At 39.0% G+C, this 21,385-nt stretch overlaps 1 protein-coding gene across 1 annotated transcript in view; it reads right to left on the bottom strand.

Annotated features, from left to right (window-relative positions):
* LOC126482135 (structural maintenance of chromosomes protein 1A-like) overlaps positions 1-20,409 on the bottom strand; it is a 297,330-nt gene extending 276,921 nt beyond the window's left edge. The window contains exons 1-2 of the mRNA XM_050106111.1: positions 20,296-20,409; positions 16,611-16,837 (exon numbers count right to left, since the gene is read on the bottom strand). Of these exons, the coding sequence (XP_049962068.1) occupies positions 16,611-16,837; positions 20,296-20,397 (329 nt within the window). The 5' untranslated portion in view covers positions 20,398-20,409. The remainder of the gene's footprint in view (positions 1-16,610; positions 16,838-20,295) is intronic.
* Positions 20,410-21,385: the final 976 nt, after the last annotated feature.

Raw genomic sequence — 21,385 nt, forward strand, 5'->3', positions numbered from 1 at the left:
TTTTGACAGAACAAAACTGGATGAACTGTGTTTCTTCAAAGTTTGGAGTTAATCCATTTATGCATAACCATTCAGAAACTTTCACAAAAACAACATTTACTATTTTCTCTGTTGATACTGTGTTCCTTGGATTCACAACAATGCTTGTATCTGCAAACAAGACTAATACTGCCTCTTGATTTAAATAAAATGGCAGATCATCAGCATAAAGCAGAACAGTAGTGGGCCAATAAAAAAAAACTGTCAGGCTCCCTTTGGAATTCTTCTCTATGCAGATGATGTGGCATTCCTCTTTGTATTACTCAAACAGCCTAGGGTAACTTTCTGCATTCTGTTTCTTAAACACGAACTAAACCAGGCATTTGCTTAACTACGTATTACATAAAAACTTTACTTCTCTAGTACAATATTACGACTGACACAGTCAAATGCCTTTGAAAAGTGACAGATGATCCCGATCGGTGATGTTTTATCATTTAAAGATTTCATTAAGTGCTCAGTAAATGTTAAAGAGCTGTCTCGGCAGCATGGCCCTTTTGAAATCCAAGCTGTGACTGGCTACGTGTTCCATTATTACACAGGTTACTTTCGCAAAAATTCTAGAAAAACTATGTAAGGATTGACACACGGTGGTAATTCTTCATTCACATCTGTGGAGTTGTCCTTTGTATATAGGAGCCTAACAATGACACATTTCAATCTTTCTAGGAATACATCCTCTGTTAACAATGCACTACATAACTTACTAGGAACATTACATGACATATTATAGGGCAAGTGTCTTACTGGAGATATTATCCACCCCACATGCACTTTTACTTTTTAGAATGGAGAGTTCTCTCCTTCTTGTAGCGATCTTCCTACTCATTTCGGAGGGATCTTGCCTTCCACCAGACTTTTCTAGTGAAATGACTACTATTACGAAGTAACAGATGCTGATACATTCACAAACAGGGTTTATTACCCCAATTCAAACTGGCTTAACTTCCAATTGATTATAAACTCACACAATTTTTAACATGAACACACTCCCCTTATCATTCTTGTCAAACTTGGTTATGTTTTATACATCGATCTTCTTAGTTACCAGTCCTACAAACATGGAATTTCACCACGGATGGAGCTCCATGGAATGCCATGCTCCTCAGCGACTCTGAGCCCTTACCTGCTCTGATGTCACGAGCAGCCGTCCAACATTCCTGAAATACCTCTTACATAAATCACAACATAAATCCAAACAGAACCTCATTTTTTTTACCTGTAACAATTATTACTTATACCTAGTTTTCCACCAATTCAACCCCTGGCTCTATATACATATCTCCGTGAACACCAACACGCACGATCTCGCTATCTCAATTCAGTAGTAAGGGTGCCTATCACAGACTCCCCCACTGGCCACCCACACATTTGCACCCTCACATGAGTAATTTCAGATGGAGATGTGAGATTAATTTTTATTTCAGTGTACTGTTTGTTTCCTCTTTTGAACTATTCGCAACAACTTTCTCATCTATTTTTAAAAAGTAAGTATTAAAAAATCTACTAAACATGAAATGTTTTTCACAATGCTCCCAGTCTCTTTAATGGAAATAAAGTTATCTTCCATGGGCCTTTTCCCTGTCTCTCTCTTAACAATATTCAATATTGATTTGGTTTTATTGTATGAGCTGTCAATTTCAATTTCAGACAAGATGTGCACACTCCTGGATATTTTTACAACTTTTCTTAATATTTTATCGTCGTGTTTGCAATAAGAAAGTACTTTTGGGTTATTATTTGTTCTGGCTATTTTGTACATACTCTTTTTTTTTTTTTTTTTTTTTTTTTGCGGAGGTACTCTGATACCTCTAGTGATCTAAGGTTTCTTAAATGACATGTCATTATTGCACTGATCTTTTTAGGAAAATTACTGTCAAAAAAGGCTACAAACTCATTAAAAAAATATACTGAATTTACTGCTTTATTCAAGTGTTTTCCAGCTGTACATGTAGCTATGTTGTATAAAGTGACTGACTGTGCATCATGATCTGACAATCTGTTTACCACCAGATAGCATCTGCCTCTTTAATTTCTGCTTGTGGGAAGAACACATTGACTATCAGGATGCCACAAGCTTGGGCAATTCTGGTAGGGAAATTTATGACTTATACTGAATTCTGCGTGGTTCAAAGCACCTCCAGATTGCTTTACCTGTCACATTCCTTTAAGAAAATTACATTAAAATCTCCGCAAGTTAATGATCACTGCCTTCCATCTGACATAGCACAATAATTCATCACAATTTTTCATGAAAATTTCCCAGTTACCCAGTGGAGACCTATATACTGTAACACACACAAATGATACATTTCTCAATAATAACTCACTAGGATTTCTACATCCTGATCTATAGAGAATTTACTTATTTCTTTGTTTTGACATTTATGTCCCTTTTCTGTGATTGTGAAACTCCTCTTTTATCTACGCTGAATCTACATGAATATGCAGCTAACTTATAACCACTTACATTCAGATTTTCCATTCCTGTGCATATACTTATGGTGTTCAGAGAGTCAAATGACAATTTCTTTTCAACTGCTAATATCTTACAAGCAAATTAACAATGCATTAACTTTATATTTTATATATATAAATAACTTTATACTTTATATGTGTCTACTTTATATTTCTGTTGCAGCAAGTTGATTTCACTTCTTCTTGCATTATGATACGATAAATTGGGGCCTCTGTCAGTTTAATTTCCTTTAATGCTGTCTGTTTTGTTTGACATAGTGTTGGTGTCTCACCTGACAACAATGACCACAGGGATTTGCCTTTGTGTGCTGATGACCCTCCGCCTCGCCTGCCCCAAGTTTTCTATAAATAGATATGCTAATTTGTCATTATCCTTCCTATTCAAGTGTGGGCAATAAGAAGTCTATCCCCATCTTCCTGTAGCGACTGCTGGAACAGCATCCATAAGAGATTTTGCATCTATCTGAAGCAGCCCTCTCAGTTCCATATTTAATTGCTTTACAGCGAAATTACCTCAGGCCTGGTCATGGTGCTGCAGAACCTCCACAAAACCCACATTTGTGTGTCTAGTAGCTGGCCCTATTAGTTCAGATCACCCATAACACTACATTTTTCGTTTTTTACCCAAGGTGTTTCCAGCTTCCCCAAATATGAACCCCTAATCTTCTTTCTTAAAATCCTCACACATTTGTTTTCTGTTACCTTCCAAGGACTAGCTCTTGGTGTCACAAAACTATTTGAAATTTAGGTTGAAATATGGTACTTGTCAGATTATTATAAGTGACAGATTTTGCTCTGTCTATTTCTTATTTTTATAAAGATTAATGTATGGTACAACAATGATGGCACTTTCTTGGGTAAAATATTCCAGGGGTAAAATAGTCTCCCATTCAGCTCTCCAGATGGGGACTACTTAGGAGGATGTTGTCATCAGCAGAAACAAAACTGGTTTTCTACGAATCGGAGTGGGGAACATTCGATACCTTACACAGGTGGGAAAATCAGGAAATTTAAAAAGGGAAATGGATAGGTGAAAATTAGATATAGTGGTAATTAGTGAAGTTTGGTGGCACGAGGAACAGGACTTCTGGTAAAGTTAATACAGGGTTATAAATATAAAATCAAATAGGGGTAGTGCAGGAGTAGGTTTAATAAAATAGGAATGTGGGTAAGCTACTATGATCAGCACAGTGAACACAGTATTGTAGCCAAGACAGGGATGAAGCCAACACCCATCACAGTGGCACAAGTCTATGTGCAAACTAGCTCCACAGAAGATGAAGAGATTGAAGAAATGTATGATGAGGTAAAAGAAATTATTTGGATACCTGTAATTAGGGGATGAAAATTTAATAGTAATGGAGGACTATAATTCAATAGTAGGAAAAGGACGAGAAGCAGAAATAGAAGGTGAATATGGGCTGGGGGAAAGCAATGAAAGAGGGAGTCACCTGGAGCAGTTTTGCACAGAGCATGATTTAATCATAGCTAATACTTGGTTTAAGAATCATGAAAGAAGGTTGTATACGTGGAAGAGGCCTGGATACACCAGAAGGTTTCAGACTGATTGTGTATTGGTAAGGTAAAGATTTTGGAACCAGATTTTAAATTGTAAGACATTTCCAGGGCCAGGTGTGGACTCTTGACCACAATTTATTGGTTATGAACTGTAGATTAAAACTGAAGAAATTGCAAAAAGGTAGGAAATTAAGGAGATGGGACCTGGATAAGCTGAAAGAACGAAAGGTTGTTGAGAGTTTCAGAGGGAGCATTAGGCAATTACTGACAAGAACAGGGGAAAGGAATACAGTGGAATATCAATGCATAGCTTTCAGAAATGAAATAGTGAAGGCAGGAGAGTATCAAATTGGTAAAAAGACATGATCTGGTAGAAATCCTTGGATAATACAGGTGATATTGAACTTAATTGATGAAAGCAGAAAGTTTAAAAATGCAGTAAATGAAGCAGGCAAAACAGAATACCAATGTCTAAAGAATGAGACTGACAGGAAATGAAAAATGGCTATACAAGAATGGCCAGAGGACAAATGTAAAGATGTAGAAGCATATAGGTGGAAGGACATCTATACAAGGGAGATGTACTTGATGGCACAATTCCAATTCCAAAGAGAGTAGGTGCTGACAGGTGAGAATATTACAAACTATCAGTGTAACAAGTCCTGGTTGCAAAATACCAACTCGTATTCTTTACAGAAGAATTGAAAAACTGGTACATACAAAACAAAAGAGCAGCAGTAAAAGTCAAGGGGAAGCAGTGGTTGAGAAGGAAGTGAGTCAGGGCAATGTTATTCAATCTGTACATTGAGCAGGCAGTAAAGGAAACAAAGAAAAATTTGGAGTAGGGATTAAAGTACAGAGAGAAAAAATAAAAACTTTGAGGTTTGTCAATGACATTGTAATTCTCTCAGAGACAGCAAAGAACTTGGAAGAGCAGTTGAACAGAATGGATAGTCTTGGAATGAGGATACAACATAAACATCAACAAAAGCAAAATGAGGATAACAGAGTGTAGTCAAATTAAATCAGGTGTTGTTGTTGTTGTTGTTGTTGTTGTGGTCTTAAGTCCAGAGACTGATTTGATGCAGCTCTCCATGCTTCTCTATCCTGTGCAAGCTGTTCATGTCCCAGTACCTACTGCAACCTACATCCTTCTGAATCTGCTTAGTGTATTCATCTCTTGGTCTCCCTGTAGTGGAACAGACCCCTCCTCACTGACGCAAATGACGAAAAAGGAAAATGTTTATTATTTTTTTTTATTCAACTGAAATTACGCAATTAATTATTTAAATTATCATTTTTGTAAATTAATATTAAAATAAATAAATAAATTTTCTTGTAAACACGCTCTTTGGTCGGAAGCAGTGAAGACAAGGCATTGCTACCTCTGACCAAAGAGGTGCGGTAGTAGCGTTGATAGACGTCCACCAGTCGAGAGCGGCAGAGTTGCAATTAAGATCTCTTACTGTGATAACACGTAGAGCAGTTCATAGGAACAGTGCAAGTGACTCATGTATTCTTGTAAATGATATAGACCAGTTTGAAGATACGATAATATCAGATTTCATTGCAACTCAATTTCGTATGGTCGTAAATAAGTACAAGCAATAAATGAATATGAAAAACAGCAAGATCAAGAGTTAGAAAAAATCATTTCCATACCTACCTACTTCAAGAATCGGAGGGAGAAAATCAACAGAGACAATAGCCTGACCAGCAGCTATCAAGAGAAAACGAAGATCTACACAGCCTACTGTAAAATTAGGTAAAAAGGGATTCTAAAAGCAAATTCACTCTGTTAAATCTCAAAAATTATCCAAGGTTGTTATTACTGTAGTAAATTGACCCATATTGTCCAATACGGTCGTGAAAAGTTACATTCTCAATACTGCATTAAAAACATTTTCTTTTGGCGATTTAGAAAACTTTAATAGAAATTTGTTCACATAGAAATAAATTTTCTTTTGGCAATTTTACTTCGGATCGAAAATCAGGGGTAGTCTCATTTATGAGTTCCTATCCCCCTAACCTTTAAAAAATAAACTACCTACCAAAAAACCAAATTTACTACAGAATTGGCTACCTTTTGACAGGACACGAATATGAGAATGTGTAAAATTTTATAAAAATTGTAGACTTAAAGAAAGTATTTATTGATTCTATCTTTGTCATTGTTAACATAACGTCAATTTCTGTTACATGTAACAACTTCAAAATTGAGTGCAACGTTTCTGGATGAGCAATGCACATAATATAAAAGGAAAATTCGTAATATATTAAAAAAGGAGACAGAAAAAACGGTGAAAGAAGTACATAAGTGCATTCTTATCAGCAAACAATCAGAAGACACCAATGGTGAGTGATAAAATGCAAATTCATACTGCTTCTTTACGCAAGTCGTAACATCTTGTAGTTCATACTTTGCCGCCTCTATCTATCGCTTACGCTGCTATTGTGTGGTTGGAGAATGCGTGTGACGTAAGCCGAATTGTCAAAGAGCATTGTCTTTACGTACCCAGTGTTAGAGCACGCTTGGTGGAATACGCGAGTGCAGTGAAGTTTTGTAACACCTACATCAACATTTTTGACAAATTTGAAAGTGAAAAACATCATTTGTAGTGCAAAATTTGTGTATTCGTAAAAAATCTTAACATCAATAATGTCGCAATTGTCAAGTAACGATTCGGAAGCCATGTTGCGCACTACAGGTGACGTCACAGGCCACGTCAACGAACGTGTTGCTATGGACACAGCTGACCTACATGTAAACAACATGACAGACGCGACAGCCAATATTACTGATTTGGACATACAAAGTACGGAAGTGTGTAGTGTTCACAAAGATACGCAACAGATTAACACAGCTTCGGACACGTTAAGTTCTGGTAGTAGCAGTAATGGGCTTGGCCCAGAAACTTACGAAAGTCCCAGCACAACAAGGAAAATAATTTACATACTGAACAGAGATCTAACACAAACACAAATTTCGAGTGCATGTGAATTGCAGAACACACAACCTGTAACTTCACAACCCGACACAACACATTCTGCACAGCAATTAGGCGATGTAGCAGGAAATGGAGCGTTTGCGGCCTTGCTCACTTTCCTAGGAGACAGACTCGCACAGATCACACAAAAGATAGACAAATCGAGCAAGAAAACTAGGTATGACTTAACACAGAAAATGGATGAAACAAATAGGGACCTAACACGGTTAAATCAGAAGGTAGAAGAATCAAAGAGGGATATAACGCAGCAGATAAGAGGGGTACAAGACGAAGTACAGAGCCTCACAGTGCAGTTAAAACACCTCACTGTGGAGCATAATGAATTTAAGAACCAATTAGGTACACTACATCAACAACAACAAGAACAATTACAGTCATCACAGAACAAACTGATTACTGACGTAGGAAACATGAAAACTTAAGTAAACAGTACACAGGAGAATTACGGAAACATTCCAACAGAGGTTACAAAACTGTCAGATCGAATAGGATCACCAGAATTAGAGCAAAAACAGATCAAGGAAGATCTAAGCTTAGTAAAGGAAAGTCTAGAGGACACTACAATGGCGCAAAAGGTGGTGCATGAATACGGCACATGCCTTACAGGTTTCGAAAGACATCTAGCTGAAAAGGAGACAGAAATAGTTGACAGAGTAACAAAACAGGTTAAGACTGCCCTAGAGCAAACCAAACAAACATCTGTAGAGACAAACACACAAACAGAAACACCTAGAACCGTCACTACTGACACTGCTATAAGCAAACCACCAAGCATTGAATTTGGTAATGAAAAGAGTACTGTACGAGTACAAGATCAGGTACAGCAACGGTACACACCACAAGCGAAATATAGAAGTTCACCAGCTGTTAGCTGTTTACACAACATGCCGTCAAGTAGCAATTATACACCGCATTGCTCGTGTAGTCATTCATCAACACCACATGCAACTTTCATAGACAAAAGGTTACTGAAGTACAGGCAGTTCCAGGTATTTTCTGCGGACAATAAAAAAGTTCACCCTGTTGTCTTCCTCAAATCATTCAAAAACATTTTGCCACAGTATTGGAGTGAGGAGCAGAAAATACAGTATGTCATTGGGGACATTCAAGGAGAAGCTGCCCTATGGGCGAATGAAACTGCAGAATACTGCCACACCTATTCAGATTTCGAAAATGCATTTCTAGGCAAATTTTGGTCCCAGGGAATTCAGGAACGATTGCGGAAAGAGGTATTCCACCCTGAACCATTCAATCCAAAAAGCGACGGATTACGTAAATATTTCGAAAAATATCTAAATAAAACTCGATATTGGGATAAAGCCATATCTTATGTTGATGTTTTGGAAATTCTTAAAGAGAAGTTACCAATCTTGATCAGAGAAAGACTTGCCACAGTACCGGCAGATAATGTTGACTATTTTCTATCAGTACTGGACACCTTTGACCTGATTCACGAGGACGGTCAAAGGCAGAACAGCAACAACAGCAATAACAGTAACCACAACGGCAATAACCGTAACGGTAATTACAATCACAATAATAATAATACACCCGGCGGGCAAACATAACAACCCGCCGGGGCAGAATGGTCAAACATATGGAAACAAACCGTGGAACCGCAGGGAAAACAGATACAATCCTGGGTATCAAAACGGCAGAAATAGGAACGGGGGCAGATTTCAGCCAAATCCACATTGGCAAAATAATAACACACAGAACAATAACAGAAACAACAACACTTTCGGAAGAAACAGGCGAGCCACATATCCAGCAACTGGCAATGCGTGGCAGGCGCAAACGCCAAGTGTAAATATTATTGAATTGAATGACAACAACATAGCCAGTACACCCGTACTAGCTAATGGCAGCGTTGCCAGCACTGCGGAAAACAGCACGCGACACTGCTCACCCCCACAGCAGTACTCGACAGCGGAGTAGGGGGCAATAACACGAAAACAACAAACCTTATCAGATATGACATGGACACGGAGATGTGGGAAGATTTGTGTTTTGATGGAACAATTTGTACACATCGACAAGAATATGAGGTACAAGCGTTGATTGAAGGGACACTAGGAGGCGTACCTGTGAAAATTGTTATGGACTCAGGCGCATCCGTGAATGTAATGTCAACCAGCTTGTTCGAACAGATTAACAAGACAACAGTATTGCCTACCTTTCCAGTGCAGAATTGCAAAATATTAAGTGCTATGGGGAATAAGTCAAAGGGAGTTGAAATACAGACACTAGCACCTGTTACACTGGCGAACATAGAAATAAAATGCTCATTTTTAGTAGTTGAAAAGCTCACAGTAAACTGTATCCTAGGAAAAGAATTTTTCAGACAACACCAAGTTACACTGGACATAGCCATAGGTAAATGCACATTTCAGTTTGAGGGAAAGGTATTTTCTGTGGACATGATACGAACACCTGCAATGCATAGTAGATATTGTCATTTGGTTAATCTCGAGCTAACACTACCAAAAATTCTATTTACAAATCAACAGCAACACTATCCTGGGGGTGACACAGAACATGTGAGTACACAAGAAATTATAGAGAAGGTACATGAGTGCAACAGCTTAACACCTGAGCAACAACGTGAACTTTGTGATGTACTGTGTACACATAAACAAGTACGAGGGCGGTTCAGAAAGTAACCTCCGATTGGTCACAGTGCGGGTTGTGGGGGGAGTAGCGACGCCATCTGTGCGTTCACGCACTCAACAGGTCAGTCGGCATCAAGCCGTGGTCGAGTGAACGTCGTACCTGCGCTAGTTTAGTTTTTGTGGGAGTTTGAAATGTGTGCTGCAATAGAAAACCCCGCCAAATGTGAAGTGCGTGCTGTCATAAGGTTTTTTACAGCCAAAGGATATTCTGCAGCAGCTATTCATCGTGAGCTTTGTGCCGTGTACGGACCAAGAGTTATGAGTGAAGGAGTTGTCCGTGAATGGGTACGTTTATTTAAAAGTGGACGAGAAAACGTTCATGATGAAGAGAGGAGTGGTAGACCATCATTGGTGACTGACGAACTCGTTCAGACAGTTGATGCAAAAGTTCGTGAAAATCGACGTTTCTCAATGTCGGAGTTGTCTACTGGTTTTCCACAGATTTCTAAGACTCTCTTGTACGAGATAGTGACAGCAAGATTGGGTTACCGTAAGTTCTGTGCACGATGGGTGCCCAAAATTCTTACCGACCACCACAAAACTCAAAGAATGGCCTCTGCATTAGACTTTCTGTCACGTTATGAGGACGAAGGAGAACCATTGTTAAACAGAATCGTGACCGGTGACGAAACCTGGATTAAGTATGTGAACCCTGAGACAAAAGAACAATCAAAGATGTGGGCACATTCAAATTCGCCTACCAAACCAAGAAAAGCCTCGCAAGATTTTTCTGCCAGAAAACTGATGGCAACGGTGTTTTGGGATGCCAAAGGGGTGTTGTTGGTTGAATTCATGGAACGTGGTACGACCATTAATCAAGACGTGTACTGTGAAACAATAAAAAAGTTACGACGGGCTATACAGAACAAACGCCGTGGTATGCTGACTTCTGGTATCGTTTTTTTGCACGATAACGCCCGTCCTCACTCTGCTCGCAGAACAACGGCCCTTCTTGAGTCCTTCAAGTGGGACGTTATCAACCATCCACCTTACAGCCCAGACCTGGCGCCAAGTGATTATCACCTCTTCATGCATTTGAAGAAATGGCTCGGGTCACAGCGGTTTGATGACGACGAAGAGCTCAAAGATGCGGTCACAGGCTGGCTCCAGGCACAAGCGGGTGATTTTTATGCAGAAGGAATTTCAAAGCTTGTGAAGAGATACGATAAGTGCCTCAATCGCTATGGAGACTATGTAGAAAAATAGTGCAAAGATGTAGTTGTAAGATGTATATATTAAAATATTTTTATTTAACTTGGTGTATTTTTTTAAATCAACCGGAGGTTACTTTCTGAACGGCCCTCGTATTTAGTAAAAGACCAGGAGTAGTGAAGGATTACGTGTACAGAATGGATGTTAAATCACATGAAACATTTTGCCATTCTTCTTACGCTATACCGTGGGCCAAGAGGGAGGCAGTAAACAAAGAGATAGAACGAATGCTGAAATGGAAAATTATAGAGCCATCTCAGTCACCTTACTGCAGTCCCCTCTTGCTAGTTACCAAATCTGATGGTACAGTAAGACTTGTTTTGGATGCTAGAGCCATCAACAAAATTATTATCCCGGTAAGAACAAAACCAGGTAAGTTGGACGAGCAACTACTAATGCTTTATGGTGTAAAATTTCTATCAACTATCGATCTGAAAGCATCGTACTGGCAAATAGTAATGCATGTAGATAGCCGTAAATACACAGCATTTGTATGTGATGGGAGAAGCTATCAATTTTGTGTGGTACCTTTTGGCCTGAATGTCAGCGCAAGAGTATTTATAGCAGCCTTGGATCAAGTACTTGGCCCTGAATTATGTAGTCGTGTAACAGTATATGTAGACGATTTACTCATTGCTACAGCCACTTGGAGAGAACATTTAGATTTACTAAACAAAGTGTTAAAAAAATTTGCAGAGTATGGAGCTACTGTAAATCTTAAAAAGTCAAAATTTGCCAGGCAGAAAGTGAAATTTTTGGGCCACATCATTTCTGAGGAAGGAATAAGACCAGACACAAGTAAAATAGATGCAATCAGGAATTGTCCTACTCCTCAAACAAAGAAACAGCTTAAGGCATTTCTAGGATTAGCATCATTCTTTAGGAAGTTTATGCCACACCAAATTTTAAATAGTGAAGCTCTGTTAAACCTATGGATTTGGACACAGGAATGTCAGAAAGATTTTGATGCTATCAAACAAGCTTTAGTAAATGCAGACTTATTACATCACCCAGATTTTTTTATTCAACTGAAATTATGCAATTAATTATTTAAATTATCATTTTTGTAAATTAATATTAAAATAAATAAATAAATTTTCTTGTAAACACGCTCTTTGGTCGGAAGCAGTGAAGACAAGGCATTGCTATCTCTGACCTAAGAGGTGCGGTAGTAGCGTTGATAGACGTCCACCAGTCGAGAGCGGCAGAGTTGCAATTAAGATCTCTTACTGTGATAACACGTAGAGCAGTTCATAGGAACAGTGCAAGTGACTCATGTATTCTTGTAAATGATATAGACCAGTTTGAAGATACGATAATATCAGATTTCATTGCAACTCAATTTCGTATGGTCGTAAATAAGTACAAGCAATAAATGAATATGAAAAACAGCAAGATTAAGAGTTAGAAAAAAATCATTTCCATACCTACCTACTTCAAGAATCAGAGGGAGAAAATCAACAGAGACAATAGCCTGACCAGCAGCTATCAAGAGAAAATGAAGATCTACACAGCCTACTGTAAAATTAGGTAAAAAGGGATTCTAAAAGCAAATTCACTCTGTTAAATCTCAAAAATTATCCAAGGTTGTTATTTCTGTAGTAAATTGACCCATATTGTCTGATATGGTCGTGAAATGTTACATTCTCAATACTGCATTAAAAACACTTTCTTTTGGTGACTTAGAAAACTTTAATAGAAATTTGTTCACATAGAAATAAATTTTCTTTTGGTAATTTTACTTCAGATCGAAAATCAAGGGTAGTCTCATTCCCGAGTTCCTATCCCCCTAAACTTTAAAAAATAAACTACCTACCAAAAAACCAAATTTACTACATCCCTTTATAATTTTTACCCTCCAAGCTGCCCTCCGATACTAAATCAGTGATCCCTTGATGCCTAAGAACATGTCCTACCAACCAATCCCTTCTTCTAGTCAAGTTGTGCCACAAATCTCTGTTCTCCCCAATTCTATTCAGTACCTTGGCATTAGTTTTGTGATCTACCCATCCTATCTTAAGCATTCTTCTGTAGCACCACATTTCAAAAGCTTCTATTCTCTTCTTGTCCAAACTATTTATTATCCATGTTTCACTTCCATACATGGCTACACTCCATACAAATACTTAGATTTCTCTTCTTCAGAAACGCTTTCCTTGCCATTGCCAGTCTACTCTTTATATCCTTTCTACTTCGACCATCATCATTTATTTTGCTCCCCAAATAGCAAAATTCATTTACTACTTTAAGTGTCTCATTTCCTAACATAATTCCCTCAGCATCACCTGATTTAATTTGACTACATTCCATTTCCTCATTTTGCTTTTGTTGCTGTTCATCTTATATCCTCCTTTCAAGACACTGTCCATTCCATTCAACTGCTTTTCCAGGTCCTTTGCTGTCTCTGACAGGTGATGCTGAGGGAAACAGATTAGTAAATGAGACACATAAAGCAAAAATGTGGGCTGGCGATGGCAAGCAAAGGGTTTCTGAAGAAGAGAAATTTGTTAACATAAAGTATTGATTTAAGTGTCAGGAAGTCTTTTCTGAAAGTATCTGTATAGTGTGTTGCCGTGTATGGAAGTGAAACACGAACGATTAACAGTCAGATAGGAAGATAATATAAGTTTCTGAAATGTGGTGCTACAGAAGAATGCTGAAGATTAGATGGGTAGATCATGTAAGTAATGAGGACGTACTGAACAGAATAGGGGAAAAGAGGAATTTGTGGCACAATTTGACTGGAAGAATGGATCGGTTGGTAGGACACATTCTGAGGCATCAAGGGATCACCAGTTTAGTATTGGAGGTCAGCGTGGAGGGTAAAAATCATAGAGAGAGACCATGAGATGAATATGCTAAGCAGATTCAGAAGGATGTAGGTTGCAGTAGTTATTCTGAGATGAAGAAGTGTGCACAGGATAGAGTAGCATGAAGAGCTGTATCAAATCAATCTTTGGGAGGAAGACCACAGCAACAACAACTGCAAAGCATGAAGTGAAATACTATTATCAACAACATGAAAACACTAGTTATAATATTATAATAGCAGCATCAACAATAATAGTAGCTGAAGCAGTTACTTTTATTTTCTTTAGTACAATAATCTTTCAGCCACTAAACTGCACTGTATCAAAATAATAGGTATAATAAAGTCAAATAATGGAAAGTCCATGTTGGAATACCAACATTTACAAAAAGGACAGATTGCTACTCACCGTAAAGATGACAAGCTGAGTTACAAACAGGCACAATAAAAAGACTGTTATACACCAAGCTTTTGGCCAAAATCTTCTTCAGAAAAGAAAGGAAAACACACACACATCCACACAAGCTGGCACACTCATGCACATATGACCGCTACCTCTGTCCACTGCAGTCAGACTGCAACTGTTGTGCGGACTGAAGGCAGCAATCAGGAGTTTGGCAGGGAAGGAAGAAGGATAGCAGGATATAGGCTGGGTGGAGAGAAGAGTGCTGTCTGACAGTGCATGCAGGGACCAGAGAAGACTGCTACAGAAGGCTTGGGTAGTGCCGAGTGGCTGGATATGGGGAAGGGAAGGGGATCTGGGACTAGAAAAGGAGAGGAGCAAAGAGGTGAAAAGACTAGATGTGGGAACAGCAGGTTATTGTACATCCAGCCCAGGATAATTTCAGAAGCAGAGAATACATTATAAGCATAACTCCCAACAGTGTAGTTAGAAAAGCTAGTGGTGGAGGGAAGGATCTAAATGGCCCGGGTTGTGCAGAACCCATTAAAATCAATCATGTTACGTTCAGCTTCATGGTGCCACAGAGTGGTCCACTTTTCTCTGGGCCTCTGTTTGGGGGAAGCCATTCGTCCTGTAAGCAGCTAGTTTGTAGACATACCAATACAAAAATATTGTGCAATGATATCACTGGTATATGACTTGGCTACTTTCACATGTGGCCCAGCCTCTGTTGGGGTAAAAACCTGTGACAGGACTGGAACAGGAAGTGCTGAATGGGTGGATTGGGCAGGTCTTGCAGCTGGGTCTTCCACAGTGATATTGATGTCTGTGGCAAGGTGTTGGGTTGGGAATGGTATAGTGATGGACTAGGATGTTATGGAGGTTCAATGTGGTTCAGCTGTTCCAATCTGGGGTGGCGATATTGGATGACTAAGGCTGTACTCCTTTGTAGCTGGTTTTTGGATGTGGCGGGAAGACCGGGGGTGTATGGGGATACAGCACGGAAAATCTCTTTTCGGACATGGTCTGGGGGCTAATGCTGTCTATGAAGGCCTTTGTGACACCTTCAGCATACTGGGCAAGTGAGTTCGTTCGTCACTGCAGATTGGACACAGTGTATCTTCAGTGACAAGAACTCCTTTTGTCCAGTATGCTGAAGATCTCACAAAAGCCTTCACAGACCAACATTATACCCCAGACCTAGTCTACAAACAGGTTTCCCATGCCATATCCAAACATGCCAAGTCCCGCAACCAACCCCAAGAACCAGAGACGAATGAGCACCCCCTTTTGTCACCCAATACCACCACGGACTGGAACACCTGAACAACATCCTAACCTAGATCCTTCCCACCCCTCCTAGAGTGGTGTTCCATCACAATCCAACCTCCACAACATCTAATCCATCCCTACTCCATTACCAATCCCAGCCCCTTGCACTGGCATCATATCCCTGTAGAAGACCTAGGTGCAAGCCTGCTCAATCCATCACATCAGCACTTCCTATTACAGTCCTGTCACAGGCTTGTCCTACCCCATCAGAGGTCGGGTCACCTGTGAAAGCAGCAATGTCATATACCAGCTCTCTGCAACCACTGCACAACTTTTTATATTGGTATGACTAGCAACCAACTGTCTACCAGGATGAATGACCATGCCAAATTGTGGCCAAGATCAAAGCGGACCCCTCTGAACATAACATGCTTGATTTTAATGGCTGCTTCACAATCTGACCCCTCTGGAGCATCTCCTCCACCACCACCTTCTCCGCACTGCGCGGATGGGAGTTATCCTTGCAACATATTCTCCATTCCCAGAATTATTCCAGCCTCAACCTACAATAACCTACAGTCCCCACACCCTTCATCCAAGAGTTTCTGCACCCTCTGTTCTGTAACCTCCTCTCAATTCAAGTCCCCTCAACGTCATTGCACTCGCTCTCCACCAAGCACCCACTAGTCTTCTCTCCTCTCTGCTCTTCTCCTCCTCCACTGTTCGTTCCCTCCAACCTCCACCCCCCCCCCCCCTCTCCCCCAACAATCCAAAGCTGCTGACGACTTGTCCTACCGCCTTTATAGCAGTTCCTGCACACACTGCCAGACAGCACTTATCTCTCCCGCCACTCATACTCTGCTATCCCTTCTCTTTACCTGCCCCACTCCCGACTGCTGCATTCATCCAGTGCAACAGCTGCAATCTAGCAACAGTGGCTGGAGATAGCAGTTATGTATGCATTAAGTGTGCCTGCTTGTGTGAATGTGCTTGTTTTCCTTTCTTTTCTTAAGAAAGTTTAGCTGAAAGCTTAGGGCGTACAATTGTTTCATTATGCCTGTCTGCAACTCAATGTGCCTTCTTTATGGTGAGTTGCAACCTTTCCATTTCAAAATTGTTAATAAATATTTGACAAAGGCAATTTAATAAATAAATTTTATGTAATACAACTATACTTGTGAAATACCCTGAGCACCTGCCTGATAAAAGGTTTGTTGTGAAGCAAATGATGGTAGTCCTTCGGATCAAGATTATCGAGTGGGAGAAATGTCTCGCGTAAACGCTGTTCTCTGAGGTAACCCACACACTGAATAGCGGTTCTTGCTGTAGCAACAACAATTGCATCCATTTTGTTACCTATGACTCTTGTCACTGCAATTTTATATTCATCATTAATGGGCGAACACAGGTCAACAACTCTCCCATACTGCAAAAACAAGTGGTATACTCAGATCAAAATGGTTACTTGCAGTAACTTTAGTAATTAAACATCCCAATTGTGCAAAAAGCAGATTAAATCAAATTCCACACATAGTAAATGAAAACAGTATGCAATATAAGACAACATACATTAAATCAAGAGATATTTAAAAGTTTCAAAGTGAAAGAAATCAAACACCATTGCATCTCGAAGCAATACCCTACAAAAATTTGTGCAACATCAGAACTACAAATAATTCCTCTGGTTGTAAAATAAATGAATTATTAACGCTAATTTGAAAATGAAAAAATCAAATTTCAACAACTTTCAGACTTCAACCAACTTAATACGACTTAAGTTCTCAAGATGTGAAAGTGGTCCTTACATATTTTCAGTTTAATCACACTTTTTTCTTCAGAATTTCTGAAAGGATAAGAAACAAAGGATTTGTTAGACATGAAATAAAGGAAGCACGAGTCCAAAAGAAGATGTACTGCCAGGACACAAAAACATAAAGTTTGGGAATTTTCGGATTAATATCACAATATGTTATATGCTCAAGAGATATATGGCTGATAGCATGAACTTGCTTCACAAGGACACCCACATCTACTCAGCAAATGGGAAAGGAAAGAAGCAAATGGGAAAAGAAAGAACAATTTATTAGGATTAATAGGCTTTTAAAGTTGAACTCAGAGCTACTTTGTAAATTGTCATCAACTTTCAGTCTTAACAAAGAACAGCACTGTACATTTTGACAAAAACATCCTAGTCAGAGCTGTGATGTTGCACTATATAAATTTCAAAATGAATAACTGTATAGCTGCTGGTCCCTTGGGATTTGATGAGAAGAAATCATGGAGGGAAAAAAAGAAGTTCCCTGCACTATAGCTTTCACAGCCACACATTTAAAAAAATCTGAAAGAAATTATCATATTACAGATGGAGAGGAATACACTTGACTATAGTATGTTAACAGAAAGGCAAATATAGTTTGTCGACACTGTCACAACCAAAACAGTTACAAATTCGAACAGATGCTGGGCTGCAGATCTAGTTTATGAAAGGGGAATTGTAAGAAATGGAATGGAAGAGTTAGGGGACCGCAATGGGAAAACTAGTAACTAAGATGACAAATGACTCTGAACTATTAGGAATTAAGAACTGCATAAAACAAGGGCAAGATTTTTATTTTTGAAAAATGCCTGCCCCCCCCCCCCCCCCAGGCGTATAGGAAAAGAGAGAGAAACCAGTGACCATAACAAGTCTGTGGGGTGAAGGGTTATACTAAGAAGCTCATGTGGTGTGTGCCCTGCAGCAAAGCAAACTGTAGAGCCAGCTGTAGTGGAAATACCTTGGTCCTGTTACTAGTTACAGCCACTCTCCAGTTAAAGTAGAGTATATTCTTACTTTACAGTGCAAGCACAGAAAGTGATAGTGTACAATACTTCCATGGGCAGCCACAGTGGCTTGCTGTTAACATCATTAAATTGGAGGTCCGTGCATACAAGGAAGGTGACAGAACTTGTAAGCAAATATTTAAGAGCTAAAGTTAAGCAAGTCGATGGGGTGCACATTATATGACGAGGCACACAATGCAGCCAGTGGAGCAGGATTCAGCTTTGTGCCCCAAAGCAGAAAAAATTAAATGCTCACACTAAATATTTCATCTATGATACAGATAAATGGGTAATTTGGCAGCAATTTTTTTTTTTCAGTATTATGAATAATGTAAAGAAATACTATCTTTGCAAAAAGTTCAGAGCTTTTGTAACACAGATTTGGATTTCTAGGCTAGCAAAGGCATACGGAAAAAGAGAAGTACTGGAACTGAAGCATCTTGTGATTTATTTAGACTTACTGCAGCTTAATACATATTACACAGGTGTTAAATTTTGGTTAAGTGACAGTGTATCAAGAGTAATGCCAAACAAAAGTGCCAGTCAATGTTCCATTCCTGCGAATGTAGGCACTGATAGAATTTTTGTTTTGTGTTCACTTCTCCTACATAACTATCAGCAATACCTTCAGACCATCACACAGAAATGGACGGAAAAAATTTAAATAAAGAGCAAAGATAACCCAAACTTTTGGGATTAATTAAGGAAAGCAATCTTTCTCCTTTATTGCATGAACAAAATTTTGTGAGAACACCCCCCCCCCCCCCCACACCCCCCACACCCCCTACTACTGTCAAATCATCAAGACCTAAATCCTATCTAATATTTAAAACAATACGATCCATACTCATAATACTTTGAGCTTCTTGCTTTATAGCTAGAAAAAATAATGACTGATGCTTCTGCTGTTAATAAATAAATGTCATGTGTCACACAACCTGGCAGAAACCTTCAATGTGATGCCACTTCAGCGACCTGCGTATCAATTTGGGTGCTTTTGTGTTCCAGTATCTTTCCACATTTTATCTCACAAATCTGACTGGACCTCCTTTCAGACCATTCCATAAGAGAAAGATTTAAGGTGGTCACTTGGAGTCAATCCCAGCCCAAAGGCCTAACCACTAGATCAAGGACTCAGTGTACTTTTGCTGCACTGGTATTATAGAACCAGAAATGCTGTCTATCACACCAAAAAATGTGTGGTGACTTCTGGAGGAGAAATACTTTGATGGATGAGGAAACTAAAAATATAATAAAATCAGCTGGCAAAGATTCAAACAAGGAGTGGAACAGACAAAGACAAATCAAGGCACAGCCAAGGAAGATAGCAACATTAACTGGGTATGTACTTTCACAGATACTACAAGCAAAGTTTTGCAAGCAGGAAAGGTGATATCTCCTGTACACCCCATTTCCGTTCATGTTTTAAATGGGCACTTCATTCAGCACAGTGTGTGACATCACTCCAATTGTAAGAATACTGTAGTATACAACATTACTACCTTCTTCTCCCCCCCCCCCTGTTTCTTGGTCATTACCAGGCAGTACTGCAACCCTGGGCAGGTATTCAGTTCACTTTGGCATGTAATATCAATTCTCTGTCCTTCGGCAATGCGAGCCACAGAAATGGGCTCCTGCCACTAAAAATAACAGGAAATCCAAGTATGCATGGTATGAAAGAAAGTAATTTAAAACATAATAAAGAAACAAGAAGACATGGGGGAAGGATTGAGGAAAAAAAAAAGAAGAAGAAGAAAAACGAAAGCAATGTTGAAAACAAGTAGCATACTCACAGTAATTAATATATCAAACTAATCTACATGAATAAAACTATAATATATAATTATGATGGGAGAGAACAACACAAGAGTTCCTCCACTTATTTCATGTAGTGAACACGTAAAGGTTAAGAATGTTCAAAATTTACGATGTTGATCACACCTGGCTAATACATACCTCTGGCAGGTAATGCTGAAACGATAGGCTCTGAATATTCAGAAAGATAATCCACTTAGACTGTAAAAAAAACATATTAATTACGAAGACAAAAGTAATAGCACTCACCACACCAGGAAAAAGTGACTGCAGTTTTCTTATCAAATCTCTCTTATTCTCGTCCTGTTTTCTGAAATTAACATCTAACAGTGCGGCATCAATTACAGCCATTTTTTTCAGCAATTCCCTTTTTTTAAGCTCTTGAGTCTCCTCAGAAACAGTTTCTCCGAGTTTATTTTTCATAAATTCAATTCTTTCTTCAACTGACCTTCAACATAAAGACAGACGAATAAAACATGAATCGAATAAAACATGAATCAATTTTCAACTGACTGCAGTAAGAAATATCAACAGACAGAAATTTTCATTCTGTGAGCATATAAAAAGATTATGAACTAATGTATACTGTTAATTCTTGCCAGGAATGTAAGTAAACACAGTTTTCTCACAAATGAAATCATTCATTAGTTCTGACTGGTCTGCCACATGCGGGATTAGCTGAGCGGTCTAAGGCGCTGTAGTCATGGACTGTGCAGCTGGTCCTGGCAGAGGTTTGAGTCCTCCCTCGGGCATGGATGTGTTTGTCCTTAGGATAATTTAGGTTAAATAGTGTGTAAGCTTGGGGACTGATGACCTTAGCAGTTGAGTCCCATAAGATTTCAAACACATTTGAACATTTCTGACTGGTCTGCTTTCAGTTGTTCTACTAGTTGCCTCAAGCAGGCAGATGAACCTAATAAAACTACTCTTGGATGCAAAAGTTAACTCCTACAGAGAAAAGCAATACAGTCAGAATGTTCTGTCATTATCCATGCTGACTTAATAAGTCATGCTAAAATAGACCCTCACTAATCAGTACATTTGAAACTCATAATCAATGTAGCAGTCTTGCACTGAGCTTCACAATGAGAACTATTGGAGTAGGAGGCACACTTGTGTTAAGCACAAAATCCCCTGCATAACACATCTGCAGTTGATGCGTATGTATCAATTAACTACTGCAACAGAGAATCTAACTAGTTTTTAAAACAAATATTGATGGTAGGGTGTCCAGAGTCAAATGATTTATTTTGCAGAATTTTCATCATGTTACAAAGCAATGAAATCTGGAAATACAGTTAATACCAAAAGATGTACATGTGGCCCAAGACAGGCATTC

This window comes from Schistocerca serialis, chromosome 5, assembly GCF_023864345.2.
Source record: "Schistocerca serialis cubense isolate TAMUIC-IGC-003099 chromosome 5, iqSchSeri2.2, whole genome shotgun sequence".
Taxonomy (NCBI): domain Eukaryota; kingdom Metazoa; phylum Arthropoda; class Insecta; order Orthoptera; family Acrididae; genus Schistocerca; species Schistocerca serialis.